At 47.2% G+C, this 26,476-nt stretch overlaps 1 protein-coding gene across 2 annotated transcripts in view; it reads left to right on the forward strand.

The window, feature by feature from the left end:
• The window catches only part of LOC117153844 (uncharacterized), a 179,480-nt gene that overhangs the window by 42,902 nt on the left and 110,102 nt on the right, over positions 1-26,476 (forward strand). For both annotated transcript variants that reach the window (XM_033328294.2, XM_033328293.2), the window contains exons 4-5: positions 9,400-9,445; positions 10,108-10,280. In XM_033328294.2, the coding sequence (XP_033184185.2) occupies positions 9,400-9,445; positions 10,108-10,280 (219 nt within the window). The remainder of the gene's footprint in view (positions 1-9,399; positions 9,446-10,107; positions 10,281-26,476) is intronic.

Raw genomic sequence — 26,476 nt, forward strand, 5'->3', positions numbered from 1 at the left:
GAGGTTGATCCGAGATCGTCAGGATGACGCAAAACCTCGCGCAGGACCGAAGGTTAATTAATGAAAACGCTTCGAATGGCAGGCACTTTCTGAAGCTGCGCACGAACCCGGCAGTTCTCTTCCCTGCACCCTTTTTATTCCGGGCTTGTTGTCGCCGGTCGGCTGTTGGCGCGATCTCCGCTGCCACAGAGCAATTTCACTTTGGAAGCACCTTGGGGCCAGAGCGCGGGCAATTAGAAGCAATCGCGCACCTGGAAGGCGAGGGAGACTCGTTCCATCTCTCTTCCTCTTCCTCGTACACGCTCTCCTCTTCTTTCTCCGTTTTTCTCTCTTCAGAGAGAACGCCAAGGGACTCGGCGAACAAGGAGGGACTTATTCTCGTACGTTTATTTGCTCCAAGGATTCTTCGAGTTCTGGTGGCGTCCTGTGGCTAGCGATGGGCGTTCGAATCTCAGCCTCGAGGTTTTTCAAGACCACGGAATACGAGGATCGCGAAAGAAAAACACCGTACGTACATTTCTAACGTCACTTCGTGATTAAACCGATGTGAAATATCTACAAACGAAAAGAATTCGTTAGATACGCGAAGATATCGACAAAGTTTCGTAGAAGCTGAAGGTATAACCGTCGAGACAAACGATATTCGAACGTGTTCGATGCTGTGACGTTACGACGAAGGATATTGTCAAAATTTCGAAGAGACGAAGAAAACGCTCGTTCGTTTCCAAAAGCAAATATCGAGACAACCTAGCGAATGTTGAAACGACTTACGATGCTCTTCCGTGGCTTCGTACGTATACAGGTTCGAAGCGTCTCAAACCTTGTCGCTATCCGTGATCCAGCCTCTTCTGACCGTTTGCTTCCCTGACAAACCTCGGAGGATTCCACGAAAAGTATCGTCCCTAACGACTGATCCCTCGTTCGTCCTCTTCTGTACCGTTTCATCGTCATCCAGAGCAGCGTCTCTCCTTCGGCAATTGAGCGTAGAATTTCGAGAAGGACGGATGTAAAGTCTGGCGCGATCTTTTTGGTCCAATCTCGCTCTCTTACTCTTTTGCTTTCTTCCTTCTTTCTCCGTTTCTCTGCGACGTTCTCTACTCGCTACGACCGTAAATTACGTTTTTGCGGCAGAGCAACGCGCCACGGTAACCGCGGTCATGGCGGCGGCTCAAGAGTAGCTGCGTCGCGATGCGCACGTGCACCTGCGCTCGTTGCCCCGGCCACTGCCAATGCGACAACCAACGCCCTGCTATCTTTTATTTCTACCCTTTCCCCGTATCCGCCGTTCTTCCTTCTCGTTTACCAATCTGCTTGTTTACGGAAGAGGATACAACGATCGATTAATCACCCGTAATCGTATCGAACGTTGTCTTCGCAACCGGCTTTCTCGATCTTACAAAGCGGAAAGTAATACACGTGAAAAATGAAAAATTGCGGGGCAACTTTGAGAAAATAATCGCAGGATCTCGCAGGATCGATTCTCATTCTCATTAGGAATAAAAAATAAGATTCGGTCGAGCAGAGCGAAGGCGAGAATCGAAGAAGCGAGGAAGAAAGTGGAGATTTATTTGGTCTACTTCGGCCGTAAGAGTAAAACACGGAATGGAGCAGAAATGAAATTACTCGTGCGTGAATCTGGTGGACATGCGCGATAATAAATGACGGACGAAGATCGTTTTTGGTCATATCGTGCCGATCATCGTTACCCGTGTCCGTATTCGTCGCGGTAATATTCATGCAGCTGCAGGTCAACGTTTTTTTGCGAGAATGTGAAAGCACCGTCCGAAGCCGACGATCTCGCGAATATCGCCTTTCTTGCGACTCGTTCTTTCCAAAAGATCGCGACGAGAGTTCGCTGAATTTTCTGCAACGCGATCGTCCGTCTGGCCTTCGTTCGTCTGTCGCGCGATGCCTTCTTCGACGGAGGACCTTGGGTCGCTTTAATAAAATCCGTGCAAACGAAACGTTACGCTTACAACGGCCAAAACACCGTTCGTTACCGATCCTCCGTGACCGAATTCCACGATTCTTCGGCTAATTCCTCCACCCATAGATGTTAATCAGACCGTGTAAACGTACTTACAGATTGAGTTTCGGCCAACGATCCTGCTACACTCGCCGATAATCAACGTGCTTGGCTGAAAAGTAAATGTACATGGAGCCGTTTCTTTACGCTCAATGCCGGTCGGCTAATGAGTAAGTAGCAGTTCGAGTCTGCGGTTAACAGTCCTTCTCTAATCTCAAGACGAAGCAGCACGAGCCGGATATTGTTCGTAATCCAGTTTGATGGTTATGGATGTTAATTACACCGTAGATGCCGTAATCGTGCCACGGATGAAGAAGAAAAACACGAGCTGATATGTACATTGTCGGAGAAAAAGGAAAAATTTATCGTTGCGAGTTACGACGAGTCCTCTCCACCATCCTGTACCATGGAACCGACGCTCTTATTGAAATTTGACGTGTTACGCCAGTATCGACGAGTACCGGTACTTTGCGACGTTAACGAGCTTGGTAACGAAAGAGACGAAACTTTGCAAGAAAATGTTACGAATTACGAGTTATCGCGTTATCCCGGATGACGAGAATACAACTCGTAATTCGTCTGTTTACCAATATCGCCGGTTCGGTAAATTATTGCGCGAGATAGCTGTAGTAGAAAATTGAAAAGGTGGCGCGTTGCGCATTCCGAACGCAAAGGATGGAAAAGGTGAAACAGACGAGAAGGAAGTTAGAAGAATGCTGGAAAATTAATTAGCCGGTGTGCAATCATCCGGCAGCGTATACATTATCGCAGAGAAACGAAAGAGTTCTCGGATACCGACGCTTAAGTCGAGTTCCTCTTTACCACCTCGCTCATCGACCAATGAAGCAGTCCGTAATAGCGGACGAGCTCTGGCAGACGTAATTTTATTCGCATTAGTGCATCGTCTGGCCATTCCATCGTCCTCTTTCCTTCGTAGGCTCTTTTCGTTCTGTCTCTCTTCGTTTTCCTGACTCGCGGAAAAAGAGGAGACGCGGGTAGAAAGTAGAGCAACAGCGAGGGAAAAAAAATGTGCCGCGCGGCGTGCAGCACACGCGGGTTAACGAGAAAAAAAAAAAGGAGAGACGATCGTGTCGCAGGAAAGTGGATGAACGTGGTGGTATTTTGTTGGGAAAGTGGACTCTGTTGGGATAGCGGATCGCCGAGAACGGTTTCGATTTCATCGGCAAGGGTCTCTTATTTTTCTGAGACGGGGGTGGGGCGGACACGGTCCAGTTTAATTCTCGCACGACGCGCCTTTACCTCGACGTCCACTTGCCACATTTTTCTAGCCGCTTTCCATTCTCGGTTCGAGAATATATCGCGATCCATCGTATATTTTGTTCGTTCGTGAGAAAAATACAAATTTATTGGCAACTACGATGTTTCTCCTGGATCTATCCGCATCGTCGTTGCATTAATGATTTTTACGGTTATCGTTCTGCGTGCATTATATATATGTATGTATTTTATTAAGCCTTAAACGACGGAGATCGAGTGAAAGTTTAAAAAATGTGTCAGAAACGATCCAGCCTGCACCGAGTGAGCGTTAATTTCTTGCGAATTCGTATTATCGTACGCGAGAGTCTTGTCAATGTTTCACTCAGCGAAGAAGAAAGAGAAGTTTGCTCGGAAAGTTTTTAAACTTTACGAAAGAAGTAGCGATCGCTTGCTCTATCGATCGCTTTGCTAAATAGCCATTCGTCACGAATGTTCAACCAACTTGGCAACTTTAATACGCGCGATTTCAACCTTTCCATCCACGTCTTCCGGGAACCTGTCTTCTCCGACAAAGAAATTCCACGGTCGGATTATGTGTAACGCTCGTCCGTGTGATGACGCGCGAGCTTTTAACGCGAGGATAAGAGGGAAGAAGGAGGGTTCGAACGAGGAATCGAAAGAAAGGACGAGTGGAAGAAATAAAAAGTTCGTCGACGTGGAGGGGGCTTGATCACCTCCGGGCTTCGCCTTTCGGCAGCGACATTTATTTCCGAGCCACCTCTCGGGGGCGTCGAGTAGCCGTTGAATGAGAAACGCGATAGTAGCAGGAAATGATAAATACAGGGACGCGGAATTTCGATGGTTTTGATCGCGTTGCTAATGGGACCAGTTCTGCTTGTCGATCTCTAATTTCTTCTCACCTTGTGTCGAATATCTTTTGTTCGTGTCTTTGGTCCCAAAAAGCTACCCAAATTAATAACGTAGTTTCGCAGATGCAAATTAATCGTTGTCGGTGTATCTGAATTTTAAAAACTAAATTCACCCAAGCCAGTCTCTTCTTTTCTTTTTGCTGCGGCGATCCATTCGATTTTCGCGACGATCGAAAAGACTGGACAGTTATTATAAATTCTTCGGCCGTGTTGCGTGTGCGATGGAAGATGGTTTTCGAAATGGAAATCGAGAGAAAGAATACGAGGACAATGCTCTCGTGTCGTGCTGGTGGATGCATCGATCAAACCGATACTTCCCGACACCCTAGAAAATCGCAAATCGCTCTCACCGCGGCACGGCTTTTATCTCGGACGGGAGAAAGTGCGTTGTGCGGTGCACGCAGGTTGGTTCGTCGTGTGCGTGAACCCAGGACACGTTCCTTCGTAGCCTCCGTTCGTAAAACGGTTTCGCCTTCGCGTGTCACGTTGTTTCGTGGTCGCAGATTCAACGTCCGAGAGTCGCACGATGCAAAGACGTATTGCGTCAAACTTTGGCATTTCGGAAGAATAAGTTCGTTAACGAGTTGCATCGTTAGCTTTTGCCAATCGAACAAACGGTTGGCTTGCGTAACCAAGCCGAGAGAAATTAAGCATCGCGATCCCAGTCACTCGTTAATCGATTGCTCGGAGAATAAAGGTGTGACCAGTGGGAGTTAGGATCGTAGTCGGTCCGAATCGACGTTGATCGTGACGGATCGATAAATTTTCATTGGTATCCATGCCGTCCTGCAAGTCGTAATAATCCTCGTTGGAATTCCAGTTGTTCCCCCTTTTCACGGTGTTACGTATCATAGTAGAATCGGTATCGCGAGAGAAACGTACGCCGTTCTAACTTGCGATGCAGTTCGCGTATGAAAAAATTGATCCGTGCCAAATAATATACACGTTAAACGTACGTCAGGAATTCGCTTCCGCTTCGATGATTTTATTCCTCCGTTCGACCCATACGTTTCTTTACGACGTCGAAACGATGATCGAAGAGGAACATCAAAGGTAATAATAACGTATCTTGGATAACCATCGGTTGAGTGTACGCAGCAGTTAGCAGTAGGAAAGAGAAAGAAGGTTTTTCAAGCGCGAATCTGCTTTCTCTGCACAATCGACGCGCGGTCAACGCTCTCGTTAGCAACGAAGACGAACGCGTATGTAGGGGCCTTGTTAACCCGGCGATAAAAGAATAAAGAGATTTACGCGCGGCCCACGTGGCTAGCTCCGCCTCTGGTTCAGCTTCCTGCAGCCGAAATTGTCGTTCACGCACCGGTAAGATTCACGCGTGCGAATGGCTTCGATCGCGTGAAACGCGTTCCTCGTCGTGACGGTTACGCCGACAAACCGGCCGCGTGACAGAAGTGGAACGTATTCTCGAAAAATCGCGGGTAAAACAGAACGGCTCGTCGTAAATCGTCGGTCTCCGGTCGCTCCTTTTTGCCGGTTTGTCATTAATTTGCGACGATTTGAGAAAACTGGGACAACGCGAAACGAGTTGCACGCGTGGCTCTTTCGAGTCTTCCAACTCGCGTCAGTGTCAATAAACGAAGAGCAACAAAAGCCGAGCCGTTGGAGCACGTGACTCGGAAAAACGCGATCGAACGATTTACTCGATCGAAACTAGAACAGCTTTAAACGTTCTCTCTTACGCTTTCGTTCGACGGGACGACAAACGCGTATCTGATGCGTCTCATTTCAACGAAGAAGCTGGCGAGCTCGGTCGATCACGAACGTAACGTTAAACAGGATGCAATGGCGTATCGATTATCGAGTATAATCGTGGATCGAGTATGTATAGTTCGCGCGTGCGAGAACGTTGCCAATGATAAGAAACAAGAAGCGTCGCGATAAAGGCAGGTGATGATCAGCGGCGATCTAAAAATTCCGTGTAACCTAATTATAAACCCACGATGCTTTCGTCGTTCCCCTATATTGATATATCTGGAAGAAAAAACCTGTTTGTGATTTAAATGCAACGAGGCGTGTAATTATTTAGAAGAGCCGGGGCGAAAATGCGATTCAGTTGTACCGGATGAAAAAGCTGATTTACATAAGCGAAATAGAAAAGCGTATTGACATCGTGGTTGGATGGATGCGACAAGAAGAAGCATGGAGCAGGTAACTTGGTGCCACTCCGCAGGTGCATATCCCGTTTATCGATCTTCGATCTCGGCTCACGGGGTAAAAAATCTTTATAGAGAGACCGTCCGGACGACTATAAAATAATAATGGGTGGTTGAAACGCCCACGCGTAGTCCCTAATAACACGTGGTCTGGCCTGTTTTTTTGGGAACGCCCTCCGGAGTACTCATCCTCGAGAGCTCGTCCTGGATGGATAATGCAGGCTCGAGGGGACGATCGCGGTCGCGCGACGTGTAATTAAAACCGCCTCCAAGAGGATGCGCGTCTCCGCGCACGATTCGCTCGAGCGAGGCAGCGGAAAGGAGAGAGGGACCAGCGAAAAATTGGACACTCCGGAGACTCTGTAATATTCACCAGGTCCTCGAGATAATCGGTGATCGGCTACGATCGTCTATCGCTGTTCCACGAACCTAGATATCGAGGAATCCCCTCGTCCTCTTCGTCTCCGTCTCGCGACTGCCTGTGCATCGTAATCTGACGCGGTGATGAACCACGGTAGCCGAGACAACGTCGTTCGACTTCGTTCCCCGTTGTAACGTTGGAAAATAAAGTCGAATGTTGACGGGGAGAGAGGTTTAACGAGGAGGTTGCCGGCTATTTTTTCCATTTTTCTTTCTCTTTATTAGTTTCTAAACCGATTTATAAAGTCTCTCTAGCCGGTAGAGCGCCTCATGAATACGAATCATTTATAATCAATCTAGGATTGGGTTTTCGAGAATAACGCTCGGAAATGAATGGGTCACGGCGTATGCTCGGCCTCGCCGGCGCGTATAATGCGTTGCATAAATGCATGGGCGCATGCACTGCGTGTGCGCTTAACATAGATACGTATCTGACAATAAGAAACACATCGACACGCCGACGCACCGTCACGCCGCGCCGTCGCCGACGTGACAATGCAACCGACAACCATACGATGCCCCTTACAACCACACGCATCCCTTTTTTCAATTTACTCGGGCGGCAGCCGTCATCCCGCTGACGTTGCACCCTCTGCTCCAATCCCATACGTCCTTATCGAAACTTTAACTTAACGAATGATACCGCGAAAATTCATCCTCCGCGTTCGAATACATCGACGTATCGCACATCGGTACCCGTTCGTTTCCAATCTTGTTCGGCGTTCGTTCGTTTATCTCGACGCGGTTTATCACCGATCGTAAGTACCGATCGAAGAGTCCATCGAAGATTTTTCTTCGTAACGCGATAACAGCAACCGCGTTGGATCACTCCCTCGGACGAATTCTAAGATTTCGGGAATTAATCGAGAAACGTTTCTAAAAGACCAAGCGATTTCGAACACCCGCGCGCCACATAAACGGGCTCGTCACCCCATTTTAGATGCCTTATCGCGTATCTTATGACTCAGCGGGTCATCATCGTAGGCTGCCTTTTTAAGGTACGGATAACAGAAGGTTGATGACCGTTTCCTAAACTGGTAGTCGGACGCTTCTCTCGTTCATTTGCTCCGGAACACGTGCCAGAGATGCACGAAACTACGTGCGTTTATCCAATTGTAATACATACTTCCGAAAATCTGTGATAAACGCGGATAAAGTCGGATAAAGGTTTCTCGATCGTTGGACGACGATGGTCTACGCAAAACGTAGCAATTAAAGCGCAAGAAATTGCTCGTTAACGAACCTGCGCACAGAGGCCAGCAATTTTATTATGATTACACGGTGTCCATGATAGATACGTATTCGTAGCTCGCAGGCAATTAACCGTGTATCATCGATAATCGCTTGTCCTGGCACAGCGTGATCCGAAAAGAAGTCGAAACTATACGATAAATATTTTTATTCGATGTAACGTCGGTTGGTTGAAAAAAGAAATGCAAATACCGTGCCCACGGGTACCACCTGTCCGTCGGTCTTTATTTACGCAACTTTCTCTCGATTTTACGGCCTCGCTGAAATTAACCATTAACGCGCCGATTAACATAAGGTCGATACTGTTGCTGTACAAGCGTCTTGCCACTTTACACGCCGCGCGGACCAGTCGTTTTCCCTTTACCTACTGTAATGGAAACGTAAGTGGATTCTCTCGTGACAATGTTACTCGTTAAAGAGTTAAGTGGGTGTCGGTCGTACCTGTACAAAGTCCTCGCATCTACCTGGTTGATCGGTTCATCGAGCTTCGAGCAACGAGTCGCCGTTGCTAGAAAGTGGTTTCGAAGGAAATATGAAAGTCGAAGCGTTCGTTTAAAAAAAGTAGTCTGTCTGCGCGTAAAAGTCAGATTACGGACGTTTACGTATTTTCGAAATTTTTCAATCGATTTAGAAATTTGTCAGAAAAATTTTATATTCCGACAACGAGATCGATAGGCATCCGGATATTTTGTTTTTGTTTTTTTTTTTGTTTTTCCTTTATTCGAAGAGAATTTCATCCTCGTTTCACTCGCGCTGTAACGTGATAATAGAAAGAACCTTAAGGACTATCGAGCTTATTCACGCGCTGATCGAGCATAATGCCGCGTTATAATTCAACGAAACAAGCTGGTTTCGAGGACGTGATTTAGCCTCTGAACCATCGAACCACCGCCCAGACCGAAGTAGTAAATTTGAAAAATGTCTTCACCTTCTCCTCTCTGTATTTTTATTCGATCGTCATTTCTTTCGAAAGATCGTAAAAGCAACGGGTTCCTCGATTCCGTTCGACATCCAATTGTACGTGGTCCGGATACTCGCCTTAATTTTTTGTTCGCCGCCTAATTCGTATTTTGCTACGAGAAAGCAACGCCGGTTTCGTTTTTCTTCTCGGATATCGTTTCTTCGTCGTACGAAAAAGATCAATTGTCCGCTAAGGCTATCGAGCGCAGGATGTAAAGAGGAGTATAAAAAAGTAATCAAATGATCGGTTGAAACTCGCCCGTTGTATAAAACTGGCGTATGGCGCCCCTCGAGCTCCACTCATTCGGGCATTATACATCATGTATTATACATGGTCCGCCGTATCTCTTCCCATCCCTTCCTCGTATCTTGGTCATTGTATTTTAAGAGCCAATTCTACCATGGCCGTTTTGCTTTCTTTCAGATCCGCACAGCGCTGGAGAATTGGGATGGCGGTACCTTCAAATCGGGTGAGTGTACGCTTTCGTCTTTCGTCAGATTTTCTTTAGATACTCGAACCGTAATACGATAGCGAAAGAACGCGAAGATTGCAAAGAGAAATGTAAATCGCGATAGGTCGTGGTGTCTTTCACGAGGAAGTTTATGGCGAGACCAAGTCGGATAATGGAGTCGGGGAGAGGACGTTAAAAAAGCCGAAGGATTCGATGGTAAATCATTGCCGATGCGCGAGTGTCTGTTCCGTGATGGCGAAGACCCCACCTGACGAAGAACGGTAGAAAAGAGAGAAAAAGATAGGAATCCTGGAACGGAAATAAGTTTCGTAGGGAAGGTAGCGAGATGATGTATCGCTGAATCGAATCACTTCGAAGAAGATTTTGGACGCGAGGTTCTCGTTCACGGTTATTCCATCATCGCGGATAAATTTTGCATGCCTTTCCAGTGCGTCTCGTATAATTATTCTTTCTCTCTCTCTCTCTCTCTCTTTCTCTCGCTCGCTCTCTTATGTTTTGTATCGTCGATCATCCTCTTAAAATGGGTCAACGAGCTCACGATTTAGTCTCTCTCGGGACGATCGGAACGAGCCGAGAGAGAATTTATCGAATTCGTCAAGCACAGTGGGTATACCGACTTCGATACGGTATCTAATTGCCTCGTTCGGTGTGTCCACCAGGTGACTTATTCCCTGGCTCGTTTTGGAATTCTTACTGGGAATACCTGGAGAGTTACGGCGAGGCCAGGAGGATTCTGGACGAGCTGAGAGCATCCGAGGACCCCCTACTGCACTTTCTTAGTCTTAGGCAAGCCGCGGCCAGGCATTCCCCATCCTCGTTACTTCTTCTACCGGTAAGTTATTAATAGCTACATGAAATAGAGACACGATGTTTGCTTGTAAGCGATCGAATTATCCCGGCGATTAAGTCGAGCCAGCTCGAGAGAAACAACACCTCGAGCAAACGTACGAGAATATAGATCCGTTGAAACACACCGATAGGTCGACGCGAATATCGATAGGATCCTCGGCTCGACGATGAAATATACGGTAGTTAGTTAGCTCGACCAGCTACACGGTTTTCACTTTTTAGCACGCTAATCTATAAGGCGTTAAAGTATCCGCCGTTTCGCGTTATGCGTACAGCAACCAGTGGAAATATTCGAACGCTTACCATAGAAAACTTTAAACTTTTATCGTCCATACTTTACGCGTTATAAAAAACATTTCGAAATCTCGTTAGCGCTATAATCGCACTCGACTGTCGCGATCCAGTATATCGATAACGTAGGAAAGAAACCTGAAAATACGTACGAACGATCGAACAAATAAATAAGCAATTCGTAAAAGGTGTCTACAAGTACCGAAGCAGATACTTTCGCGAGCCACTGTACAGTGTTACGAGCACGTTGCTGATATATGTCGAGAATATCTCGAGCGAATTCTGTCGTGGATACGTGCGTAATTAATCGCGCGCTCGTTAATTCTAATTACGCTCGTTCGTGGCGAAAAGGAACCGGCGTTTTTCCAGCCGGAGCGCCTTTGACGAATTACGTCGAGGGCGTTTTCTCGCGTCCGAGAAATCGACCATGGTAATTGACCTTAACGATCTCGAAGCAATAACGAGACCTCCCCCTGTCTTTTTACCGCTTGTCGAAGAACGACGAGAGATCGTGGTCGTGTTCGCGCACAGTGAAAGTTCTATCACGCGGCTGGTGACGCAACGGTGTACAAGAACATCATCTTCGGTTAACCTTTCGAGTTCCTGCCGCGTCTGCAGACAGACGAAGCTGTCGATGTTCCCGATCGGATCATCTAACGATCGACGACAACGTGCACACGTACGTGTGTATCATCGTTCCGATAACTTTCGTTTCGATGATCGAACACGTGACATCGTGCTGGTTAGGTTTACACCAGCACAGTCGCACCATTCACGAGATCCAAGTTTTGGGTCAGTCGGTTTAGGAATTTTATACGTACGATTCGCGTGTATTTGGCGCAACGACCAAAGAAGAAGAAAATATCGTACATCGAACAAACTTCTTACCTCTTGATATATTATTATATTCCGGAACGCGCACTCCTTAACCCACGCAATACGCGATTTCGCCGTGTATCATTAACCTGTCAAACAGTCTGTTGTCAAAAGTAGCCGACGAGCTAATTTAGCGAATTACCAGTGAAAATCGCTCGATCTGTGTCAAATATCCGAACCAAATATACCGACCGAACAAATAACTCTGACTTACCCTATATCAAGGTACGTACGTGTATCGCAGGAATAATTACAAGAAAGAATATGGGTTTTAGCCTGGCGGCGCGTCCATCGTTTTGTGCGTGAATCGTCTTAAGAAAGATCGAAAGTGACGCGCGTAAGTTAGCCAGCGTCGATCCGGGGCTGATTACAAAATCGAAAAAATGGCAAAGTACCCCGGACGGGGTATCAGTGTGCGGGACCGCGGCATGTGTGAGATGAGCTATGTGACAGCTTATAACGGGTGTAATGATCGGACGCTTCGAACGGCGTCTCTCGGTACGATGGAATCGACCTCGACTTTAACGCCCGCTGAAATATAGACTCGAGGCTTGTAAGTCACGCAGCTACCCGAGTATCTTCGCGTATACCTAATGCTCGTAGCACGACGATCAGGCCTCTCGGTAAATGTGGTTTTGTCGTGAATACTTAACGAGCAACATCGTTTCTCCCTAATATCGCCATTGCCGGTATCGCTCGTTACTTTTGAAATTCGCACCGTCCAACCAACTTTTCTCCAGTAAGGTAAGTACCTGGATGCTCGGCGACCGCTTGATGGGAGAAAAATTCATTAGATCGCCGAGCACGATTCTCAGATATCATCTATCCTATCGTCTGGTTGCGTTAACGTTGATGCATTCGCATCGATCATTCCGATTTTCCATGCTTTCCCTCGCGCCGGAGTATCCACGTAATTGAAACTTTTCCCCGGAGCATAGCGGATTAATCGCGTTATTCGCTATGAAATTTCACCTGCCCATCGAAGCACCTGTAGCCACCGCGGCTAGTACCCTGCCTACGCTAAATGTCCGGGTAGATTATGCGATGCCTTGTCACACGTGGGTGTCCCTGGCACTCCGGTACTCGTTCGTATCAGCTCCCCGGGCCGCGTCACCTTCGTTCCCGTTTTGCTTTGCTCGCTCGATCCACCGGTTGCAAATCCGAACTTACACTTTGCTCCATCCGTACACGTGTCTTACCGCCTACCGCGTTACAGAAACCACCCTTCGATATCTCACAACACGCTCGTCTATACCGCGAGTTTCTTCCATCGTGAAATCTTTTTCGGCTATTTATAGCTGTAAACCAGATTGTTTCGCGAATTTCGTATTAAGTATTCTATAGGATACGACGTAACACCGTAAATAACGTGCTCGAGCGTAAGTACAAGGCGTATATAAAGTGGCAATTGTTATTACGCGAACGAGAAATTACAAAGAGCGAACAAAATATAGTCAAGTTTCGTCACTCGCAAAATTACTCTTACGCGTTAAAAAGAAATCGGTAAACTTCCGTCACATTCTGTTCCTTGGCGAGTCGAAGCGAACGAAATTCTAGGCGACGTAGAAAATGCTTGGACTCGCGAATCGAGAGAAAGCTACACGGTGTTGTTTGCTTGGTACGCACCTGCGTTCGGATATACGCGGCCGAGCAAGCGCTCATTGTTTCTCTCTTCTACCTTGGCGTGTTGCAGAACGACGAGTGATTTACGAGGTGCACTCGTCGTACGCCGGTAATATGTGCTTTGCCCGAAGGGGCAGCGAGATAATTTTGTGAAAGGTGAAGCCTCCGGGACGCGTACAAATACTTTACGATCTAATTGATTCGGTTAGGTATATTGTCTCTTTCCGTCGGAGCTTTCTAAAGATGCGCGCATCTTAGAGATATATAGCCATCACCGTTGTTCGCGCGGACCGTTGCACAAGTCGCGGAAATAGTTAGGAGTATTAAAGCGAGGAATCATCGTGTAGGCAATTAAAAGCGTAAAATACTAACGGTTTCCCCTAGCTGGTGGATTATAGCCGTACGCAGCAGACGGAGCGATGCTTCGCGGATGATAAACGATCTTTCGCTCTCATCGATGGTCTCGGCGTAAAATTCTGACGTTAGTCGATGCTTCTCGAACTGTGGAAATATACTCGATGTATTATCGCGGCAAACGAATATGAGCGGCTGCATGATCTCTCTTACGTCGTAAGAATATAAAGAATCTCTGATTTTTCACTCGACGATATCTCGAGAATTCTCGAGGATTCTTATCGGTGATAGTTCGAATCGCGCGCGAGTCTGAAACGAAGATGGTACTATTGGTTGGATCTTTCATTCCGAGTTAATGGAACCCATTCGAGCTAACAAGGAGATACGAATATTCGATTAATGGAATTACCCCCTTTGCGCGTTCAAACGGGGATTAGGAAGATTGTCAGTTTATCGCGATATTTAACGTAATTTCTTTTTTCCTATCTTTTTTTCTTTCTGCCTCTTGAATTATTTAATATTCCCGATAGTTTCGCGGTATAACGACGATACGCTTGGACGATGACAACGATGCTAATATGGTCGATCAGGTAACCGAACGATGATAATTGACAGCCTTGTGCGAAGAGATTTACACAAAGTTGCTTGTACACAGCGCGATGGGAGTAGCAATCTGGCAAGTTGGACGAGCCAGGGTCTTTTTTTTTTCTTCCGTTCAAGCGTGGATGAAAGACGATTTGATGGGCGATAAACGCGATAATATAAGGGACAGTATGGCGGACCGTTTAAAGACGAGCAGGCGCGACGCGATACTCGGAAAAACGAGCAAATCGGGCCCGGTTGCGACCGTAGAGAATTTACTTTGCTATAAATTGTGTCACTCGCCACGACGCGACGCCGGTGTCCGTATGGAAAATAAAACGCCGTCAGGTAAATTAATTAAACTCGGCGGATCGTCGTCGCGTGGTTTAAAAACCGAGAATCCGAAGAAGCGATTCGTACGGAGTAGGAATTTATCCCATCTTCGAGTCGGATGAAAGAAACAATCCAAGCTGCTGGCGAACTCTTGTTTCATGCAAACGCGGCCGTGTTTGTCTCCTGAATAAGTGCGCATTCCTCTCGGTGCCGCGCATGTTCCAACGATTTTGCTCGATGATAATTAAAAAACACAACCGGTAACCTGTTTCCTGAAAGCGTCGAAGCGCGTTCACTCGTGACTTCCTCCGTCAACGACGTACGTCCTGCGTACGTCCCGGCCTAAGGGGACGCTGTTAGACTTCTACGAGTGGAAACTGCTTACGCAGGTACGAGCACGAAGGGACAATGTTTCTCTCGGCGCGCCCTCGACGACGGTCACGTAACGCAAGAAGAAAAGGAAGAACTAGAAGAAGGTTATTAGCGATCGATCCGAGCTTCGACGTCTGGATAACAAATTGTTGCCGGACCAGTTTCTCGAATTCGAAGAATCGTCGCCAAGTTGTAGGAAAAAGATGAGAAGAAGATGGGACGAGGTGGAAGACGAGGCAGAGGAAGACCTACAGTGACGCGCACTTGCAAGGTCTCCCCGTTTCAGGCCGCGCATTCCGCTTATTCTTTGGAATTATTATCAAGGTCAGAGCACGGTATCGCTCCTCGGGCTTAACCATAGCCGACAGGGATCTCGCGATGCTTGCGATTCGTCGATCCGAACGAATCGGCGAACAATGCGATCGATCGCGTTTCCCGGGGATATAATTCGGCCGAGTGCGACGAGCAATTTTCGGCGAAAGCACGCGCGATGACCTTTACGCGTATCGCTAGAGGGTAAACACGGTGCAGAAGTAACTTGAAAAGAAATTGTACGCGGACGCGTTTCTCCATCGTAGGTGCGTAAATCGCCAGGGAACCTATCGGCGCATTGCTATAAATAATGCAACGAAAGCTATTAGTCATAGCTGGTGATCGCGCAACAAGGGTCACCGAAGAACTCGGTCTAATCGATTCGCCATAAAATCGCGTCGCGCGGTTCGGTAAGATTCGCTGTTAGCGGCGTTGATCCGTTCTCCGCGAGTAGGACGATGCTTCAAATCGACTCGCGTGTCGAAGAGATCGGATTGGCCTTAGAAAAGTTAGAGGCTGGCGTGTCTTTGACACCTCACTTTTTCACTTTCGTACTTTCCATTTCTTCAGGGGCAAAAAATGACGAAATAGTTAACGGATAATTGAACCGTCCGCTGGGAGAACTGGCCGAGTCTATCGAGCGTGACATCTGTCTTAGAAAAAGCAACAAACATTACTTACATAGGCTTCGCGTGTATGCATAGAGAAGAGCAGCGCATAATCGACGGCATTATTTTCTCACAAATGGAGTAATTACGCGGTATGCGTCGACCGGATAATAATAACATTATTCGTACGAGGAATAATCACGGGATAGAAGTGGCTCGTGCAACAAGGGACACGTAAGTGTTTCCCTTCGACCGGCCAAGTCGGGCGCGCGTAAATTTTAACGCTAACGATTACCATAAACGCGAAGCTGGCCTAGGACGACCTCGAAAACGTTCGAATAATTGACGGCAGGCCGGCAATTAGTCGAGAATGGTTATCCGCAATTACCGTTCGGCCAAGAATAATAGACTACGCTAAGGGAGTCGAAACGAATCCCGGGACACGGCGAGACGAAAGTGGCACGAGAAAAAACCGTGTAACGAGCCATTGTCGGTGGAAAACGCTGATTGGGCAACCTACACGCGTGCACGGAGAATTTTCGCCGGCATTAATTTTACGACGGATAAGTGTGCGCGTATATAGCCACGCCAGTCGAGAGGAATCGGGCATAAACAATTACGATGGACCTTTACGCAACCCCGAATTATTGGAATAATTGCCACGTTCGTGGTAGTTAAACGACGCTTATTGCGCCTTGCTTGCATTCCACTGGTCTCGGGCTTACGGTACGCTGGTAAACCAAGCCCACTGTGCGTTACATTCTATTGACATGCCCGACAACGATTGTACGGTACGTTCTACGCGCCAACTATCCTACGCTTGGTATCTTGGTATTTCTCGGCAAGCGCGAGAATTATGGGCGAAATGGCAGACATTTTGAAAAATTACTACCGTGCTTGTAGGTGGCAATTTATAAAGGAAAATTTACTCATTACACATACATATACGTATTATCCTTAAAAAAAAAAAACTGGTATCTTTCAAACAGAGTCGCTGCATTTTCAGCAGTGACTTTGCATTCGCGAAAAACGTTTAACGTCTACTTGTCGACTCGATGTTTTTATCTAAAAAGTTAGCGAAACGAAGGTAAAAGCAAAAGTGGAAACGTATTTTCATCTCGCAACGTACAAATTCTCCGACTATTTTTATTATTCGAAACGAGAAACGCTAGAGAGCAGCGAGGGATGGAAAAATCAGACAAGAAATGTGTACTTTTCGTTATAGAAGAATCGTTAGAAACGTTGTTCGCAATATTTCCGCGAGTATCGGAGAGGATAAATCGTCGATAATCGCCGGTGATAAGCTGCAATTCTCCGACTTATCCGCGTATCTTGATTGGTCGGCTTTCCCCTTGAGGGACGTGAGCCCGTCCGCGCATCCCTTGCACGGAAATTTATCGACGATTACTTGAAAAGCGATAATGGACGTTCCACAGAGCGAAGGAAAGTTGCTTTATCGGCTGGCTAACGAAACTAAATCGATCGCAGCTGACGATTATCGTCGCGATGTTAATTTATCGCCGACCGTTGGACGCGTCGCGAGTCGGCCCAGCGTTTAACCATCGTTTCGTAATTCGAACGACAGTTTAATTATTAATAATTGGACGTCTCTCTGGTCCCGATATTTCCAACTATGATCTTACGATGGAATCATCCTCGATGACTGGACTCGCGTCTATAGGAAAAGAACAATGGGTTGTTTAAGCGATCGTGATTTTTCGAGAGGTTGCTCCTCTCCACATACCTGGCGGACAGGTTGATTTCTCGTTAGAATCGAGGCTAATTGCTCCGTTATGCAATGCTCGCGGAGAGAGATCGTTTGATTTATCAATTCTTGCGACACCTTTGTCTTTTGTTGCTCGGGTTTTTGTCGCCGCCACGTTTCCCATACATCGTCGAATGATTGATTTTAACGAGCTGTCCATTGTTGAAACGAAAATTAACCTTTATCTATGTAATTGCTGTACTATAGACATACACCGTACATCTGTGCTAATTTCCTTCGAACACCGATCACACGAGAATATTTATCGTCGATGATTTACCTATCAGTAAGTAGATATTTAGTATCTACGCCGTGGACGCGCGTTCGTTTGCCAATTTCGTCATCGGAATTAATTAAACATCGGGTTTGCGCAATTCTCGCGTCGTCTATCAAGATCCTATCTACTTTCGAATTTCATTTCCTTCCAGCCTCCGGCGCTTCCGCTCCAACTGGTTAATTAATCGCAATTACGGCCAGTGAAATCGAGCTGTAGTTCGGCCAGTATCGCTTTTACTATAATTCGATGTTTCTCTTTCTTCCTCGCTTGTCTCCGCCGACCGGTTAATTGCATTTACACTGATTTATGTCCGTTTCGCGTTCCACACCTGAATTGTAATTTCTTCTATTCAATTACGATCAGCTTCGCGACCCATCCATCGATTCCGACCAACGTTTTCTTCTCTTCCCCGTGAACGACGTCGATATTAAAAACTATAGCGATCGTATCATCCTTTTCGAGTAATCCTGATTCATCGGCCGATGACGAAGGTTGCTCAACGGGTTCTTCCAACGTTAAGGATCCTCGTTGGCGAATCTCGCGAACCGTTCTATCTCATTTTTTCAGATCGTGAACGTATCGCTCCTTCGGCTATTAATTTAACGCTTCGATAACAGAGGTTAAGAAAACCAAAAGAGGCCGTAAGAAAGACGTCGAACGTCGAAGGTAAAGATTCCGTTACAGAGCGATACCGCGATAATGGCAATTATTCTCAGTTGTGGCCCCTGCGGGTCGACGTTGCTCGTGGGCGATTACACGGCCCACGAATGTCAGAGATAGAGAGAAAGAGAGAGAGAGAGACAGAGCGATATCGCTTATATTTAATATTCATTCGGTATAAGCGAGCCACTGTCGTTAAAGCTCGGTCGTCGTAAAGCACTGTACACACTGTGGCGCGCACGTGTATCGCACTCGTCTTTCCTTTATGGTTTAAGGCTGACCAGTACGTACACGCGTAACGTCGTTACTTGCGGCACGTCGTAAGTAACACGTGTAAAGGCGCGTTTGCACGAGCGCGAATCGTCTCGTACAACCTTTTCTGTCTGAATATAAATACTCCACTCGATGTGTGCGCCTGCATGTGTACGCATACGGGCCCGTTACCCTCGCGCCTGTTAAATGCCTCCCGGAATTTCGTGGAACAATAAGTTAAAATAATCATTCGCGGAACCGTGCGAGACCAGAGAACGCTATCTTACGTCCCGGCGCGTCTCGGATTAATCGCCACGAAGGTTTCGCGGACGTTGGCCAACATAATTCTCGTTAAATCCGAAAGAAACGGGTGGAACGGTGTTGATTTCGCGCAGCAATTCCATGCCGACGATACCAGCTGCGACAGTCCGCTTACCAAAACGTACACGCGTTACCCGATTATCGGGATTATTTTATTCTATCTTTTTCCGTTTACCGACAGGCTGCAATCTTGTTGCTTTGAAATTATAGCAATGAAAAGCTAAGGTTTATTTAGGTAACCACCGAAGAAAGTATAAAGCAAACAGCTGGATAAAGTTGTTTGAAAAGCTACCGGAACGCGAGATTTAGCGCCGCTCCCGGAACGTTATCGTCGCGTCGTATATTTCGGGTAGGAATGCGTCGCTCGCTGGAGGAAGGGAACAAGAAGTTGGACGTCGTTACGCAACGGTAGGAAACTCTGGCATGTTACGAAAGGGGTGACGGAGGCACGAGGTGATGCATCGATAATCACTTTAGCGGGGAGGATAACCGAGAAGCGTCGCGTTTCGATGAGAAATATTCCCGTGCAACGTTACGTCGCATTCCGATACGACGTTCGATGAAGATACACGATGTACACGAGGACCCGCGATCCTTTTAGTAAAATTCAAAGATGTACGCGTAGACGCGAGGCAGTAGGGGCCGGATGTCACGCATACATTGCGTGCGACGCAAGCACGGGGGAATTGCTGCAGCATCGGGACGCCTTCTGGAATAATAAGCCATAGCCGGGACGTACTCGTCCTGCTCGAGGACGGCTATCGACCGTAAAGGATCAAGCAAGAATGCAAATATTTCTCTGTATCCGCTTCTCATCGACTCGTTAAACGCGAGGATAATAAGCGGTTCGCGAATGTCGGTTCACGGGAAATACAGAGGCGAAACGAAAGTTTCAGTCCGACTCTTTCTCCGAATTTCTCACTCGACAAGATATTTCCATCTGTGCGAAGCGTCTTTCCGCTTCTCTGCATCGACTCGATTCTATCAATCGAGCATTCAGCCAACGGCGAATGTCGGATCAGCCGGTCGAAACCCTTTCAGTGGATCGCATAAAAACGATCGTTTCATTAGGATAGAATTATCGAGTAAGAACAGGCTGAGGTCATTAACGTGGCGCGCTGTACCTGTTTGCCGTTTATGAGGCGAGTTATAGTCGAACACGTGTTGCTCCTGCCGCGGAGGAAAGGCCGCCGTCGGGGGAGGAAATGAAAGTTACTTATTATCGAGAGGACGGGTTCGAAAGGTGGATATAATCGCGGTAGGTTGGCGGCAGAGATGAACGTTCGGCCGGATATCGGCTGGAAACACCTCCATGGGAAATGCCGCTCGGCTGCAGTTCGCCTCGAGCCACGCGTTTTCACGTGTACTTACCGATGTTCGATCCTTCGCGATCTAATCTTCTACCACTTAGAAATTTATCCGTTGGTTACGTGGTTTCCGGTCGGTGAAAAAGGAAGCGTCTTAGGAAAAATGGCGAAACGGGAAAAGCTGGTTAAATTGATGTTCGGCTTGTCCCGACATCATTGACCCGGTCATTGATAGAGTATCAAGGGAACGTTGATGCAAGATCGCGAGCCCGGCGTGTAATTATCATTAATTATGCGGAGGAAATGCGAGAGCGAAGGTTGCTTCCGTGGATAGTAATTTGTTAGTATTATTAATCGCGTGGATGGAACGACCGCCGTCCCGGTGTACGATTGAATCGAAGCCATGAATCGAAAATCGAGAGACACCTATGCGCGATGCATGGCTGGCGTAATTACAAAAAGGACGCCACGATCCTCATGAATAAAACATCGAACTGCTCGCAACGCCAGGCACGCGCTGAATTATTGAGAAAACATGCCGTTTGATCTCTCTGGGGCGTGATCTATGCAACGATCGAACGATCGAATGGAACTCTACCCGGCAGGACTTTGAACTCCGGTGATACGGAGCGAACGGCGCGTTCTCTACAATTTTTCTATCGCCAATCGTTTTCGAGTTTATCTCCGTGAGACGTTTAATCGTGTTTTCTTTCTCTCGCGACGTAGAACAGAAGAGAGATCGTGACCGATCGCTTCTATCTCGCGTAGTCACGTTCCAGGCAGGTTACAAAATTTCGTCGTCGAACGATGAGAAGGAATTCGCGCGTGCCGCTCGAGCGCGCCTCCAACTTCGCAACGACGCAAGAAACATCTGCCTCGAAAGCCGTCGATATAAATCTCGGCTAGCTTTTCCACAGTCGTATTCCGTATATTCCGACCGTTATGTAAATATTTCAGCGAAGATTCGCGCGCGAAACGTACCTACGTCGCGTATTCTCTTTGAAGCGCATCGAGAAAAATACTTTTCCCCCGACCGATGATGGCGCGTACTCGCGCGACACGCCGATGCGCGTGCATAGAATCGGCAAACGATCGATGTGTGCGCGTTTCGCGTACACGTACACGCATACCATGGTAGGGTCACGCGCCTGTGTGCACTTTCACCGTCGTGCACGGCGGAACTGCAAAGTAGCCTACATGCAGGGCGTTAAACTCGGCTCGCGGCGGTTTGATCCGCGACCGAGAATCGAGATATCGATCCGTTGCAACAGCAGCGAATTCCTTCGACACAGAGGACAGCCTGCACGCGTTCCAGTCGAGTTCCATGTCTGAGTATAGCCTTTTCGACCGGCATCGTCCGAGATCGGTTGCATCATCCACGTGTCCAGCTTTATGCCGCGATTAACGAACCTGCGTGAAATCTTTTTCCATCGGTTCACCGATTTTTCGAGACTACGAGCGAGTATCTGCTCGGCTCTGGCACAACGCAACTCCGTTTTGTCTTATCCGGAGCAGGCGGGTTCGCGCGAACAGGTCGTTCGAACGCTTTATCGGGGATGAAACGACGAACGACGCACGGCAAACTTTAGCCAACTTCGATACAAAGTAATCGTTTATTTAACTGGAACAACGGTCGGTAGTTGTTCGCGTGGTACAACCTTCATTAAAGTTCGACGGATGGTGTGATTAAAACGTCGCTCGCATAAACGATACTCGCAGGAACAAAGTTCTACCGTAAGCATGATCGACGTGGAATTTGCAACATTCCGTTGGTTATTCTACAATTTCGCTGTAATAGGCGAGGTATTCATCCGACGAAAGTATTCGACACCGTTGAAATTGATCGGATATTTACGCCGTGTCGGCTGGTTTGCCAAGTTACCAGCGAACATCATCGTCGGACACGCGGTTCCTTTGTAACCATCGACGATCCTATGGAAAAATCTTAATCCACCGTAATTTCGCCGCGACTTTACGTACCGAGAGAACATACTCTACGTGCCTGGCGAGATTCGAAGTCTCGTTCCGGAGAATAACTTCCGGTATCTTTCGTGCAACACGGGATCCTCTCACCTTCGAACAATTTCATATTCCGTGTTGCGCGCGTTCGAGAGAGTTGCGCCGCGATTCGACCAATCGAACCGACGAACTATATCGTCGGATACTCGGAGATCGGTGAGCAATACGTGTCCGCGTTTATTTCTTATATAATACGTGGCCGGTTTCTCTTTGGCGTTACGAGGAATTTTGTAAAAGAGGAAGAACGAGGAAAGCGACTCGTTTTTCACGTAATGCCTGTATCGAGGCTCGGACAAGAGTATCGGATTACCAAGTTAAACGACGAGTGGACGTTGATTATTTTATATGAAATTGCAGCCGCATCCGATCAATTTGATCGCGATACATTGTCCGGTTAGCGTTTTGCTTAATTCGCTGATGAAACAATCCGATCTTTGCGCGAAAGTTTGCAGCGTGGAAAGAAAGTATTTTAATATCGAAAATTACTTTGATCGATCATTGATACCGCCGTAGGTTCCATCATCTTTCTTTCACGCTATTCTTTGTTCGCTATATTCCATACAAACCTGTAACGTACAAGGTATGCATGAAATATTCGTTTTGGACACGCCTGCTCGTTTCGGATCACCGTTCTTCCTATTTAAATTCTATTTATCTCAGATATCGCAAAAAAAATTTAATTTTCTACCGCCATACGCCTGTTGACTCTAAATATTCGTAATTATCGCGACTATCAAATATTCGTCGAGAGAGAAAGGGAGAAATGTTCCTCGTTTCGATAACTCTCTCACACACACACACACACACATACACGCGAAGGAACACTCGAGAACGAATCGAAATCTCGACTTGGAAGAGAGCATTGTTCGTAAGTGTATCCAACAGGAAAAGAAACGGAGACCGCGCGTGATAAATTGATCGATGCGCGTCTTCTCTCTAGAATCGCTTTCGAACCGATCACCGGGATACTCGTTAAAGATTTACGAAGACAAACAATCGATACAATAATTTATATAGCTTCATTGAACGCGGCGCGGCTCTTTCTCTTTTCCCGGCCGGACAAATCGTTCGTCCGCGATTCGAAGCGTACGCGTTCGCGTGCGGTAATAAAATTTCGTGCGGAATTTATTTATCGATTCGCCGCGTTTAACCGCATCGGCGAGGCCAGATGTATTCTCTTTGTCGGTGTTGGCCGGGTATATATCTCCGCGAGCAGAGCGAGCAGACCGTGCAACGCGTACCTTAGAAGGTAGACGCACGATAACCGGCCGTCCCTTATCTCGCGCGGTTCTAAGCGCGATCCGGCCGTCCGCGGTACGCGTTTCAACGTATTTAAGGCTTAATCCAATTTCCCGAACCCCTCGAGATCGCAACGCTTCCCGCGAATGGATCGTTTCGTCGTGTTGACGTTTACGAGCACCGCGGTCTAATCGCTTTTACGACTTCAAGGTCCGCCACGAGTCTCCGATCGAGACGAACCGTGCAACGTCCGTGCGATTTAGCAGCCGTGTTATTCGGTAGGATTATTATGTTTTTAATGGTGCTACACACGAGCCTGCGATTTCGTTATTAGAAACATAAAAGCGCCGAGTTGCAGCGAAATTGCTACGTCATGAAATAAAAGTAAAAGCTTCCGATACGAGTTAGAATCCATAGGTGGATGATGGAGGAATTCGTGAGAAATTTTCAACCATCTTCGACGATTTTAACCATCGTAACGCGAAGATTGTACGGATACGCGATCGACAAAGGTCAACGAAGGCAAAGTATATTTCGAGTAAATGAAACGACCATAGACGACCAATATTGGATGGAATACGCGATACACGTATATTTTGAAGAATCGACGCCGTGTTTAAACCTCGTGACAAAGAATTTTTCCAAAGACAGGTACTCGTCGTTGATAAAAAGTGTCGTGCTTTTATCTCCATTGAAACGAATATACGTCGCGGAATGGAAGATTTTCGAGACTTTCGGTCGATACTCGCCGATGTAACGTTTGCGTCATAAATTCGTAACAACCTTCGTTCCGTTTATCACTGGCAATTTCACTTTTGCTCGGTCGATCTATAAATACGTATAGAGTGGCACGCAGGCCGCGAGACCGGGAGATTTCGATGCGTGGAAGCCGCAGAACCGCGCGTATTTGTTCAGCTGGGCCCGCGTATCCACCGCGTCCACGTAGCTGCGAATTTTTTGCGAAAACGCATTCTCGTCAGGGCGTCGGCCTAACGGGCCGAGAAACCGGACACCGGAAGTCATCCAGAGGAATTTTAGGCACGTAAACCGCGTGTCTTCTGCTTCTGTTCCCAGCTTCCTTATCTTCGCTTCGCGAATGTCGTGCTTGCGACTACTTGGCCGATGAAAATCAAGACCAAGCTTCGTCCAAGTGGACGCCTGTCGAAGATAATCGAAAATGTAGTTTCGATGGCGAATTTCGTAACGGCGGATGCGTGCGGAATATAAATATGCGTGTTCGCTTGTCCGTGAGCGTACGTCGAGTAAAAGGGAAAGCCGAACAGAGAGAAACGAGAGGAGACCGTTCCTTTTTTTTCTTCGTTCGATCCAATTATTTGGCTGGCTGGATCGTTATTAATGTAATAACGTCGGGAACAACGAAATTGTGCAGTCGGTGGTCATCGAGGACAGGAGAAAGAGAAAGAAAGGAAGGGCGGTTCGACGTAGTGAAATCTCGCCGCGTTTTTTGATCGGTCGTGCACGGTACGCTTGGCCACCCAATGCGTGTCCTACAAAAGGCAAGATCGAAACGACAGTGAGAGGAAGTGGATGCCTCTGGACCACGATATTACCGCTCGAATATCTCTTCGAGGTGTCTTTATCGCGGTTATTCAACAGCACCTGGATTTCGTATATCATCGGACTGCGATCGAGAGGTTCGTAAAACCGTTCAACGTGGTAATCGTTTAAATTTGCCGGAGCGGCGTTGGATAAGAAAGAGCGCGTAAGTATTAAATAGCCGGTTTGGCGCGAGCAACGCGTCGGTAAAGTAAAATTGTTTCGAGTCAAGTACGCTTCGCGTGTTCTCCGACCGCGCTTAGATTCGGCTCTTATTCAGCCAACTTCGATCTATTTTCCCGGGGTTGGCCACGGATAGACCGAGAAACCTGTTCGTCGATCCAGGAATTCTAACGAAGAGTATCGGAGTAGAATCGTTCCGAGGAAATTAGAGGGCGAGACAGAGACCGAGACAAGAAGGTACGGAAGATTTAGTGGATATGGAAATACCTGTTACTCGAATCATCGAGCCTGGAATATTTAACGCAACGTTAACGAGATATTAGAAATCGTCGGCGTCGTAAAGCAGGATACGGTCGTGGCATATATCGTCGTTGTACGATTATTGCATCGAAAGTGGGAAATATCGTTTGAAACTCGTAGCGATGAATACACGGCCCTCGCAATCGTGATTTCGCCGCAACCACGCCACGAGGTTTCCCAGATTGGCATCGACTGTTTCTAGCGGTACCAAAACGACTCCGTTACCGCAATTTCTTTCGGATCCTGTCGGTAGATAGCGCCTAGATTGTTATTAAAAATATCAGAAATCTCACGGCGCACGCAACACACCTTCTCGAAACCCTCGCGTTACCTAGCTTCACGTGCCAACTCGGTACTTGTAAAGGCGTGTATGTTCGTCAGCCGACTGTACGAGATGTTCATAAATATCTTATAACCGCTCTATGAATTTCCCGCGAATGCCGCTTGTAACAAGCTCGCGAACAGTTTTCGAAACCTACAAACACGTTACACGCGCGATACGCTGTATCACACCGTGTTCCCGAGAATTTTTCCATACACGTTTCAAAGAAATACGTTTCGCGAACATCTTTGAAGATATTACTCGGCCGGATGAGAGACAACGAATTATTCGCAAACACCAGCTGCGACGCAACGTTCGCAAACGTAGCGCGTAGAATTCCTATTTGCACGTTATCGCTGGCGTTTCTTATCGTTGCTCGATTCGATCGTTTACAGAGTTTTATAGTCGTTCGGGTAAACAATGCTCGCTTTTCAACCTTGCCTCTATCGTTTTCACGTAAATCAGACATTCTAACGAATTGCCTGTATTATCCGCGAGATAATTCCTAGGAGAAAGCCGATCGATAAAACGTTGAAAAACGTAGGTAATACGATCGCGTCGATTTACTGTCCGGTCTAATAAGAGTTCGTTAACGCGTCATCGACGTGTTTCGTTCTGTTTTCTCG

This window comes from Bombus vancouverensis, chromosome 3 (genome assembly GCF_051014615.1).
Source record: "Bombus vancouverensis nearcticus chromosome 3, iyBomVanc1_principal, whole genome shotgun sequence".
Classification (NCBI taxonomy): domain Eukaryota; kingdom Metazoa; phylum Arthropoda; class Insecta; order Hymenoptera; family Apidae; genus Bombus; species Bombus vancouverensis.